The sequence below is a fragment of the Natrix helvetica genome (genome assembly GCF_964273705.1).
Source record: "Natrix helvetica genome assembly, chromosome: 7".
Classification (NCBI taxonomy): Eukaryota; Metazoa; Chordata; class Lepidosauria; order Squamata; family Natricidae; genus Natrix; species Natrix helvetica.
In genome coordinates this window covers 53,199,736-53,212,471 of record NC_138558.1, presented here as the reverse complement: position 1 = coordinate 53,212,471, position 12,736 = coordinate 53,199,736, and the positions used below count along the sequence as shown (strand labels likewise).

General features: G+C 40.5%; 1 protein-coding gene across 3 annotated transcripts in view; it reads left to right on the top strand.

Annotated features, from left to right (window-relative positions):
- Positions 1-3,175: 3,175 nt before the first annotated feature.
- Positions 3,176-12,736, top strand: part of C1QTNF7 (C1q and TNF related 7) — a 60,924-nt gene continuing 51,363 nt past the window's right edge. Inside the window, exon 1 of one of the 3 annotated variants that reach the window (XM_081959426.1) lies at positions 3,176-3,235. Coding sequence is in view for 2 of the 3 variants with exons in the window: in XM_081959423.1 (XP_081815549.1) it covers positions 3,268-3,376 (109 nt within the window). In the remaining variant the exon portion in view is untranslated. The other 2 variants (XM_081959423.1, XM_081959424.1) reach the window with 2 other exon arrangements.

The following is a 12,736-nucleotide window of genomic DNA, read 5'->3' as shown; positions in this document are numbered from 1 at the left end:
GGTCTTTTTTGTCAGCTTCCTGCCAGACAGCCTTTCCACTCTGGCATCTAGTAGCTGTTACTCCAGGGGGAATCTCCTCCAGAACCTCCATCTGTCCTATGCCCAATGACCATTTGGCTCGGATTGGCATCTCCTCAATCTGCATCTCAGACATCCACTCCATCTTCTCCCAGCCACAGCAGGACAGGGGGAGGGGAGTGGACCTAGCAGCTCCCATGTCCTCTTGGTCAATGCCTTGGTTAGACATTCTTTGCTCAGCCCCCACGGTAGTTAATCTCCGGGATGGCTGATAAAGCAGATCTTGTTTAATGTCGGCCATGCCTCCATTAAAAACCCAAGAAAGGAAACCCCCAACTCCATGCTTGTTAGAGAAGAGCTACTTTTACTGCATTTGAAATGATAGCAACAACAGGACCCAGACTGAATGTCCAATCCCCAACGCAATATGGTGTCATGTGGAGCGCATCTTCAGGTAATTCCATCTATCTGGTATGCCAAAACAGTTGACCTTGACTGGGTATAAACAAGTCCATTCAGCTGCATAGTAGAAGATGAGAGCAAACATCCCTTTTCATTCACACAGGGCCAGACATCTCTTCCAGATGCTTCCCCACCCAAATGCCAATGCTCCCCCTCCCTGTTATTATGGCAGCCGATAGCAAGCAAGCATCAGAGACTGATAGTTATTCTGTTGTTCTATCAGATTTTGACTTCTTGGCTGCTGACCATCTGAATTTCTTATGATACTTCGTAACTTGACCCCTTGAAAATGAATCCCCTTGAGACAAAGAGGATCCTCTTTGTATTTAAAGCTGCATATCTCAATTTGGCCACACACAATATGGAAGTGCAGGGAAGTTTCATTAAAAAATCTGTAGATGGATTTGAGAAGACCTGTCCAACTGATTCAACCAACAGTGCTATGATCCAGAAGGAGTGAAGTTAACTCTCCCATCCAATTGGTTACCTTTTCTCAATTGAAATGATCCAATAGAAGTGATTACTACTTCACTATTAAATTTTAAAGCAACAAAACCTTGGACAGTAATGAATTACCATGTTTCTCTGAAAATAAGACCTGGTCTAATTTTCTTTTGAGCCTGAAAATAAGCACTCAGGCTTATTTTTGGGGAGGACTTTTTTTTAAAGTGCTGGAGGTGGTGAATATGGGGGTTGATAGGAGTGGGAGCACAGCTACAGCTGGCCCTGCCCTCTTGGTCCCACTATCTGCTTGCCCATGGCTGCAACAGGTAAAGCTGTTTGCACGCCTCGACTGCCTTGGCACAGCACAAATACCATTAATTCCAAGCACGGAGTCAGAGGCGGGGGGAAAGAAGACAGGCAATCTAGACATGCTGTGTGACTGCCTGACTCAAGGGAGGCTTGTGCAGTGGCACTGGCAGCAGGCAGAAGCAGATGTATGGGGGATGGGTAAGGCAGGCAATTCCGGCACCATGTGCAGGTGCCTGTTAGAGCAGCAATTTGCTCTCTTCCCAAGCACCTGATAGATGATCAAATACTTTTTGCCCAGATGGAGAAATGAGAGAGACTCAAAGCTTTGTGTGCTTGCAAAGGGGACGGTTTGAAATGGAGCAATTAGGTCCCTTTCAAAGCATCTTCTTTGTCAGCAAACAAAACTTAGTTTCCCTCTGGGCAAAAAGTGTGCAGTAGAGCTAGGTCGAGGCAGAGGCTATTTAAACATGCCGCTGACTCTGTCCCACCATCTCTCAGCTTGCCTACAGACACACCAAACAGGCACCCACATGGGGCATCCACCCAAGCCTCCTGCAAGCCTCCCGTGAGTCAGGCAACTGTGCAGCACATCCGGATCACCTGTCTTCTCCTCCCCACCTCTGCCTCCTTGCTCAGAATTAACGGTATTTGCACTGCACCAAGTGGGCTGCAGCTGCAGCCAGACACAGTGAGCCCCTGCGTGCTTGCTGCCTCTCGTGCTGGCCATGCCCACCCCTGGGTTTATTTTGGGGGTAGAGCTTATAGCAGCCCACCAAAAAAATCAGGCTAGGGCTTGTTTTCAGGGTGGGTCTTATTTTCCAGAAAACTGTCAGAGTTTGTTACAGCAATCAAATCCAGAAAGCACACACAGGTAACTGATGCAGCAGGATTCATTAACTTCTCTTTATATACATAATAACACATAGGCCATATACAATACCAATGGCTGGTTCCTCCAACATGGTAGCGAGTACAGCAAACACAGGCAGAAGACAGAACAGTTTCCAGTTTCAGTTCAAAGCTCAGATGACTAGTTTGCAGCTTTTGCACAGACTCAGAGCTATAGTATTAAGCCACGCCCAGACTCCTAGCTGTCTCCAGCAAATACTGTTTCAGTTTCCAAACAGTCCCCATTGTCTGACCCAGTTGCCATGTCTATTCATTGGCTGACTTTGTTGCCTATTGCAGTCTATTAATATACTCTGATACAAACACGGCAGGGCCCTAGCTGAGCTGCACTCACAGGTTCTGTTCTGGTTCCCCCAGTTTCTTTCACCATAAATGCCTCCTTTGGTCAGAATCCAGAAGAGCTTGTCTTCTTTTATATTTTTCTTTTCTCATAAGACAACTTAAGCCAGCAGTTAAGAACCTTTCCAGCTTTGAGAACCAGCAGGGGAGGGGAGAGGGGATGGTTTTGTGTGAGTGGTGGATGAGCGCACACAAGCACGCAGCTCTATTTGTGCAAGCAGCAGGCATGTATACATGGCACTCATACAAATGGAGCTGTGTGCAGCACTCACCCATTACTCATGCAAGTAGAGCTGCACATGTGCACATTCGCTTATGCACTGCTTCCACAACCTGGTTCTGAATGTACCATGGCCCAGTACTGGGCTGTGGCCTGGGGGTTGAGGACTCCTGATTTAAACAATATGCACAAATATTGTCCGGCCCAGAAGACATTATCCTCTTAGATTTGCAATATAATTTAAGATTTATGTGCTCAGGACATATGTGAAGTCCCATGGACTTCAGTGAGGTTTACTTCCCGATATGCTGCAATTTTAAAGTGTATTTAACCATTTCCTTAGTTTAGAAGCCAAGAGGATTTTCTGCCTCTTTTGTTGTGTGTGTGGACGACTTCTGAAAGCTTTATAGCAAAGTTGACAGTTGCTTTAAATTAGAGTCTTTGGCTGCATTTCAAGACAAAGGGTGGGAGTTCATTTAGTTAAAAAAGACAGTTGCACAACTTGGAAACTGAGCCTGGAGGAGGCCATTATTGGTAAGATACTGCTTGTTTTTGGAAGGATTTGCATGAGTCTGGCACATCTTTATTTTGCTAAGCCTTTTAAAAGAATGTTGCAACGCCAAAGGAAACATATGGTTTTGCTGGAAAATTTGAGTTCAGTGGCTCCAAAGCAAGGTAAGAGGCTGGTGACTTTCTTGTGAAGCTCTTTGAAAAGCAGCTAATGAGAAATGCAAAATGAAATGGACCTGGAATACAGGTTTGTGCAAAAGAAGAGAGCTGCTTTAGCAACCCAGTAAATCCCACAGAGATCTCTTTGCTAAATGTCCAAAATGTAATTCCAAGCAAAGCTGAGGTTTGTTAATTATTCAGTTGTATAAACAAAACATTTAGTAATTGTCTGTTTCTTTCAAATTTATGACTGTCATGTTCCAGTTCATCAAATCTGAATGCTTGCTTGTGTATAATGCAAATATTTTGCTAAGTATGCAAATATTAAGTAGTCCTATTAATTTCCCTTTTAAATTTCAAGTTGTTTTCTAGCTAGGATACAAAATAAGAAAACTTTAAACAAAGTCTAATGAAATTTAAGGCAACTTAGCTTATACTTCATTAGAAAGTAGAAGCAACCTTTATAGATTTAGAAGATATTCATTGTTTCTCTTTTCTGGAAATAAACTGGTACTGTGTTATTAATTGAATCCAGTATTTCCAAATTCTCTTAAAAGGGTTGCAAAGCACAGATATTCTTACTTGATTCTTCTCTGTCTAATTTGATGGGGTGTTTTGGGGTGGTGTCTGTAACATTTTCATTATAAGTTGAATCTGATACTACTTTATTGTTTTAAAAATTAATTAAATGACTGCTGAAAAGTTCCTAAACTCCTTTGTCATGTTGGCTCGGTGACGATTTAGGAAAGGGGCTAACATAACTGGGAGAGAGTTGATATATGTGTGTGTGCACTGAGATTGGAATTAAGGGTGATGGGAAAGGAAAGAAAAGCTGATAATAGGGTCTGATTGGTAGCCCCACATCAATTTCCTGTGATTACTTTATTTAAGACCAGAAAAACAAATCAGATATTAGAGGAAGAAAAATGCCCAGTGAGGATGCAATGCAATGGTGGGATTCAAATAATTTAACAACAGGTTCTCTGCCCTAATGAGTGGCTGGGTGGGCATGGCTAAGTGGGTGGGGCTGGTGGTCATGTGACTGTGTGGGCATGGCCAACTCGCTGTCACTTTTTTGCACTAATGACTTTTTTATGTATAAAAAAGATATACAAAAAGGTAGTCTTATTACATGCATTTAATACTGAAATATGAACAATAAAAGAGGTACACAAAACTAGATTTTGTTACAAGAAAGAGTTTTAAAATATTAATGAAAAACTATTAGATAATACCTAACAAAAAACAATAAAACTGTTATGTAAGGTATTTCCAAATTGCTTTTTGATTGGCATCCTCACTTGCAATTTTCTTCCTTTTTACTTGAGCCTCATCGCTGTGGTGATTTACCATTAACCATTTTTTCACTGTGGGAGTAGGATCCCATTCCTTTAGAAGTAGGCCAATTAGACTAATAGTCATTGCATTTGTTATATTAGAAACAGGTGAATTCTCTTCTCTGAACATATGATGTTCATCTTTGGAAAAACCCTTTCAACTTCTGCTGAACTTACAGCAATTGTTCTGACAATATTTTTAGATTTTTGAATACTGTCAGGAATTGCATATGTCTGGGAATTTTTAAAAACATTTTCTATAAAATCTTAATAATCATTAATATCAATTTGATAATTTAAAATGTCACTAAATACAAGCAATTGTTTTTCAGCTGCTTTCCATGGAACTACTACTTCTTCAATATTTCACTAATCTGGCTCCCCAAAAATTGAAAAATTGTAATTTATTCCTGTCTTGAAATTGGCTACAACTTATTTTTGAATGTTCACAATCCATTAGTCTTTTATTCAAATTTATTCCAGTGCTTTCTAAAAGACTTTCCTGAGGAAGCCCAACAAATGGATGATTTTCTACAAATTGTATATTTTTGAAGGTTTCTGAAGTAATTAATTCATCAACTTTTTTTTGTATGCACTTTTTTTGTTTCCAAACATTTGAAATGCTTTAATAGATCTTATCACAAGTTTTTCAGCCTTCATTATGTCTACATTTTTTGCTTGCAGTGTATTTGAAAGAAGAGAAATTTCATTTAGAATATCGATCATTAATGCCATAAAATAAAATATCATAAAATATCTATTTTCAAGACAGACAGCCATATCTAAATATTTTTCATTTGAATGAAAATACTGATGTAACGCTGGATAAGCATGCCACACAGCTAGGATTGACCTTAAAGTACAGGCAGACCATCTTATCCCAAAACACTACCAATCTTTATAATTTCAATTCCAAGTTGTTCAGATATTTTGGTAACTTCAATTTGGTTCTTATTGGATTGATGAAAAATAGTATATATCTTATCAATAATTATTTTAAAATGATTTACTTGCTTTATTTCATTTATCGAATCACCTAAAACAAGTTGAAGGTGATGGTTTAAGCAGTGCCATATTACTATGTTTGGAAACTCTTTTGTTATCCTAGTCCTCACTCCAGATTTTCTCCCAAGCATAACTCTGACACATCGGAGCAAAATCCTATTAATTTTTTTTCTAGGTAGTTCTTAGTAAGCCCAACATTATTTAAACTTTCCATAACTGAAAAACATATTGTCTCTGCATCTTGTTTTTCCAATTCAACTAGCTCAATCAAAATTGTTGGTGAGCTAACTGAATCCTCAACTTTTAAGAAAAGTATAAACAACTTGGTTTGCAAGATATCGTTGAGGCTTTGTCAATAAACAACCAGATTTTCAGATTATTTTCAATATTTTTAGTAAATAGGGTTTTTTAAAATTTCTTTTGCAATGAAATCAACTATTTTCACTGCATGTGAATATAATCCTATTCCCATATCTAATCCATTTTTATTTTGCATGTCTATCTCATCTTCTATGTCTGAAAATGGTTTACAATCTTTGTGCCAGGCTGTAAACTGTATTAAATATTCTACAAGTAATACCTACATATTTTTCAGTCTTCTTATCTATTCCTTTTGTTATTGAATCCTGCACACATTGTTTTAAGTTCCCTTTACAAATGTTATGAGCTTTTGATGAAAAATGTTCTTTCATTTTTTTTCCTAAGAGAAGTTGCTGTTAACTCTTTATTTTTCCCTGCTGTCTCAATCTGAAAATATTTCCATTCTTTTCAGACATGAACACTTTTCTTTTTTGTGAAGTCATATTTTGCACAGTAATTGCAACCTAACTTTTTGTTAGAAATTATCAGTCCCTCATATTTTTTCTTTAAAGTTATTATATTGTTGCAATGTCCAGCAGTCAGGAAGATTATTTTCAATTTCAGAGTTATTGGTTATTTCAATAATTGATGTGCTGCTTTCTCCAAGTTGGAGGGGTTGTGCTTGTGACTGTTTTGGATCATCCAAGGCCAATTGTGATACAACTGATTCCGATCTTGGTTTCTTACTGAAAACATCTGTCAAACTCTGTTGCCTTTTCATCCTGTTAAGGGCTGCTGAAAAATTTTTTTTTTTTAATGTTTTAGTTTGGATTTGATTGTGGTTGTAAGTTGAAGACTACTGGTAAAAGAAGGGATCCCTGTTTTCACCCAACAATGTAGTCTGTTTTCATCCATTTCTGTGGACAATTTGTAATGTACAAATACAAATTGTCTGAAATGGTATAAGGTTTCCTGCCTGAGCAGGAGGTTGGACTAAAAGACCTCCATGTTCCCTTCCAACTCTAGGTTTACTATTGGCCTCATTCCTCCCCTTTTCTTATTTTAACAGATTAACAAATGGACCTTGTAGGTCATCTAGTCCAACCCCCCACCCAAGCAGGAGACCCTACGTCATTTCTGACAGATGGCAGTCCAGTCTCTTCTTGAAATCTTCCAGTGATGAAGCTCCCACAATATCCAAATGCAAACTGTTCCATTGGTTGATTGTTCTCAATGTCAGAAAATGTGAACAGCTCCATCAATTCAGTTTTGTCATATGCAGTGGGGTGGGAGGGGGGGGGATCACACAGTCCCTGGATAGAGCAACTTACCAAAAATTAGGAAGCGAAGACTGGTGAGCAAGGAAAGTGAGCGAGGAGCTGAGATTAGTAATATTTAATTACTTTTAAGAGTGTCTGACACTATAGATAGTTAGTGTTTAAAAGTTGCTATGGAAGAGGAACAGGTTTCACCAGACAAGATTCAGACAGAGCTGAAAGTGGATTTTAAAATGACAACCTATAAGAATGACATGCAAAAATGTTACACTGTATATAAAAGAATGGCTGATATTTTCATAATTATAATTAATTAATAATTGAAAAATAAATACTTAAAATGGACATATAATTAACAAACCAAGGGAATTTGTTATTTTGTGCCAGTATTTGCACAAAATTTTTTCCTAGCTAAGATACTTTACATTAGCCTGGGTTTTACCTGGACCAACAGTCCTAATGGAATGCTCTCTCTATAGCACACACAGAGAGAGAAGCCAGTGGAAGCCATGTTTAGTCACTTAAACCTTTTAGAGTTTTCATCTTTAAAATGTACTGAAGCTTTTTACAGCCTTGTATTCCTGCCAGGCGTCACTGTTCATTTTATTTCAGCAGTTGCTTGTTTTCCTAGGATTCACATTATTTTATCTTTATGAATGCATGCTTTAGCAGTTGCTTTGCAACTGGAATGACCTCACTAGTGTGGTAAATTTTTAAGAGTGAGGGGAATTGGTGTCCAACAAAATGGGGACAAACAAAAAAGATACAGTCCAAAATCATCTAAGAAGATGCAGGGAAGATCGTGCAGAGGAAATAACCCGAATCAACTGATCCTATCACTAGACCAACTTTTATAAGGGTTGGAGAACATTGATGACTTCCTGTGAGAACTCCAGACCCAAGAGGATTTAGAGGATTTCTCCCAAGCCCAGGAGGCAGAATCAGAAATCAAATCAAATTGATCGGGCAAAATGGATGCCTGGCAAAAGAAGTCATGCAAGAATTCTGCTGCCAAGCCAGTAAGCTGAGAAACTGGCATGAACAGATCCTAGTGCATTTCTTCAAGGAATGCATTGACGAGGAACTACTAAAAATATGCCTGTGCTGCAGAGTGCCAGATCAAATCCTCAAATGGTACAGAATGGCAATTGTGATGGATAAAGTTGAGACAGCATTGCAGAGCTGCACCAGAGAAACACCCCCAGAGGCAACTTGGATGCCATAGCACTCCCTGACAGATCGAGGAATGTCCTAAGGTGACAGCAACCAACCCCATCAAGTGCTTCCATTGTGGGCAGCAGGGCCATCAAGCTTCCGACTGCCTTGTGGCAGCTGTGGTTCCTCAAATGAGAGCACCTGCCTCAGCAAAGCCAAGGAGAGCTCCGAAAAAGCCAGTCGAAAAAAGGAAGTTTTTCTGCCAAGCCATGGAGGTCCCCTCCCCCCCATCCCATGGAGGAGGAAAGAACTTGGGCCTCAGCTGGGCCAATAATACAAGACACAGACAGCGGGGATGAGACCCGATGATAAGTGAAGCCATCCAACCTTTTCTAATTAAGGCAAAGATAACTGTGCCCTGGACAGGGACCCAAGGGTCATAGAGATTATAACATACACTGACTGCACACGCTGCCTCATCAGCCCAGCCATGGTGAGCAGATTGGGCCTTAAACAAAATCACTAAATCACCCATTCGGTTTGAGCAAGTCGATGGGTCAATGATAGGGGGACGCCCAGCCTCAGAGGTTGCCGAAAAATTAAAACTTGAGAGATGGGAAAGCATTGGGATCTGATTTGCTTTATAATGGTGCCAAAAATGACATAATCAGTCATATTGGGTCTTGCCTGGCTAGACAAATGGTGTCCCTCAATCACCTGGGCAGGTGGCTACCAGAAAATTAAGCTAACTCTTGGCCCTGAGCTGCTTCCAAAACCCACCAAATGAGCTGATCAACCACAATGATCAAACACTAGCAGAGTGGAGGCATCAGCAGCATTATCTGAACAGTCCCTGGGAACTCCTCTCATCCCCAGGGACTACAGAGACTTTGCTAAGGTATTCAGTGAAGAGGACTGCAATGTTCTAAACACTGTGTGATAGAAATAGTGGAGGGGGCAAAACTGCCTAAATCAAAAATTTATTCCTTGACACCCAAAGAAATAAAAGAACTGAGGAAATACATTGACTCTAACCTAGCTAGAGGCTTCATACAACCAGCAAAATCCAGAGTGGCTGCTCTTCAAAGAAAATAAAAATGGGAGGGATGAGACTTTGCATGAACTTTAAAGGAATAAATGCAGTGTGCATACAAAACATTTACCCTCTACCCCTTATGAAAGACATGCTGGGTCACCTAGCTAAAGCAAAGGTGTTTACAAAACTCAACCTCCAAGAAGAATACTAACGAGTCTGTATCAAAGAGGGAGATGATGGGAAACCGCTTTTAACTGTCCCTTAGGTTGTTTCCAATTTAAAGTAATGCCATTTGGGCTTCAAGGTGCCCTCAGGGTGTTCATGTAATTAATAAATGAGGTCCTGCATGAGCACCTATATAAAGGAGTTCTAGTTTACTTGGATGACAGTCTCATCTACAATGAAACCCTAGAACAGGGGTGGCGAACACGCGGCTCGCGAGCCGCATGCGGCTCGCGGCCAAAATAAATGAGGCTCTTTGCCTCTTACCATTATTTAGTATACTGTGGCTCGGATCGCGTGCTAAACCCGGAAGTACGGTCGACGCTTGCCTGCACTCCACCAGCTCTGAGCTGGTCGTCGCGTCGACCGTACTTCCAGGTTTATCTCAACAGCGCCCTCTGCTGTTGAGATAAACCAAAAAAATAATGCTTCAAAGTCTAGCACAGTTGCTGCAGGATTCCGGTGAGGTTCTAATGATTGCTCAAATTAATAATAATGGTTGCATATTGAAGCTCTGGGTTCAGGAGCAGCAGAGTTTTAAATAGGAGAAAACATTTAATTGAATTTCCATGGTTAGTATATTTCCCAAAATTCTACGAGTGTTTTTCTCACAACCTGTAATTGTAATAGATATCAAAGATAATCCAAACTCATATATATATTATAATACATATATTAGGTTAAAGGAAGATAATATTAGGACCAGGCTTTACCCATGTATAGGTTGTACTCGATTTACAATCACAATCTCGTCACTGAGCAAAGCAGTCATTAAGCGAGATATGTGACTGCTTTGTTTAATGACTGCAAGTGTGGCATTCCTGGTTGTGGTCATCAAGTAATCTTGTAGGTTGTTAGGTGGACAGAGATTCCACTTATTTATGGATTTAAAAGTTATACAGCAGCTCTAATGGGTTTATAAAAATTTATAACAAAAAACACCTGACTGAGCATGTTATATTATGTGTTTAATATATTATTGTTAAAATTATATGCTTTTGTGTGAGTGTTTGTCTGTTTTGGCAGGTCACTGCGTGGTGTGGCTCTCTGACTCTCACAGTTTAAAATTTTGGCTCTTTTTGTCGAACTTGTTCGCCACCCCTGCCCTAGAAGAACATGTGAAACTTGTGCCACCAGTGTTAAGGAAATTACTTGCAGCCAAGCTATATGTAAAACTGTCAAAATGCAAATTTCACAAAAGCGATTACCTTGGTTACTGCACATCAAACCAAGGAATAGAAATGGATTCAGGAAAAGTCCAAGCGGTCTTGGCACTTGCAAGCAATTACAGAGCTTTTTAGGATTTTCCAACTTCTACCACCAATTTATTCCTGCATTTGCAGAACTTGCATTGCCTATAACTGAGTAGCTAAAAACAGGGGGAGGGCCAGCCAAACTCCGGCCAGGACAACCCCAGTTTGCTGGGCACAGAATTTCAAAAGATTTCACTTCCAGCTTAAGTATATCCCAGGGGCGGGGGGGAACTACTTGCTGATGCTTTGTCGAGGAAACCACAATTTAACAGCAAATGGGAAGAAGTAATCCACACAATTATTCCCCCTCCTCAACCGGTGTTGCAAGCCATCACCTGAGCGTAATCTAAATGGCCCAATCCCACAGACAAAGATGGAATGGCCAAAATACTGAAAACCGAGTTAGCTGCCAACCCTTGGTACCTGGCCAATGAAGAGACATTGACCCTAAGAGAGGGAATAGCATAGAATGGCTCTAAATTATACAAAGTATAGTTCCCTGTGAATCCAAGTGCTACAGAAGAGACATGACTCTAAGCAAGGGGGACATTTTGGATACCTAAAGTCATTGCATCTGGCTAGAAGACAGTTCTGGTGGCCAAAAATGAAAAGAGACATTGAGGACTATGTACTACATATGCAACTATGAAAATAAGACCACTCCTCCAAATGGTAGCAGAACCTTCCCCACCTTGGGAAGAAATAGGGATGAAATTCATAGTGGAGCTTCCACTATGTGGCAGGAACACGATCATTTGGACCGTGGTTGATTTGTTCTCCAAGCAGGCCCATTTAATTGCTTGTTCTGGACTCCCTTCAGCCAAGAGACTGGCTAGACTGTTTGTCAAACATATTTATAGGCTTCATGGAGTGCCCAGCAGGATTATATCCAAAGTCTTTCGGGATAAGTCTGATAAGCACCCACCTTTATCTCCCTTGAAATGCTGCCAAAGACCTAATTGGCAATTAGCTTGCAAGGCCATACAGAGCAAAGAGTCAAAACGGAGCTTCAGAATTCAAACCGACCAGCATGAACAAAGTTGCTTCCTGCAATGGGTCATGTGCCTTTGCCTCCTCCTTTATGTCCTATGGGAGGGGCAATCACCTCCAAGCCTTACTCCCAAGTCATCTCTTTTGTCTAAACTGTTCTTGCCTTCTGGCAGCTCTGCACATGTGCGTACTGGAAACAAGCTCCCCCTGTTCCTCTCCTCGCTGATGTCCAGCTCTGGAGGCAGCACATAACTCTCAGGTGGCCATGGCCCCCTCTCTGCCTCTGACGCAGAGCCATCATCTGAGCTTTCCCCAGACTCCAGAACTGGCCCATGTTCTTCCCCAACCTCCTCACTGTCCAACTCTGCTGCCAGGTCTGCAGGCCTGGCAACAAGATTACTGAACAACTTTTTTCCTGAAACCAAACTGCTAGTTAGAAAGCAGGTTGTTTGTCTCTAAATGGAGGGTGATAGATTGGTTTATAATTGATTCCATGATTTTACAGGTGATGCAACACAGTGAAATTGGTCTGTAATTTTCTATTAGCCTCCTTTTTGAAACCATAGATCTGGCAAGGAGCTGGTTTTGAAAGATACCTCATAGATAGTGCTTAGATGTTTGGCTAGGGCAGTGGAAAGCTTTTTCAAGAAGTAGGCACATAATCCATCAGAGCCAATAAATAGAGATGGCTTTATGTTGCAAAGTGCTTTTTAACGCTATCTACTGTAAAATCAATATGTAGCAGATCCTTACTATTAGTTGTTGTACGAGTAGGAAATGAGGGGCAGAAG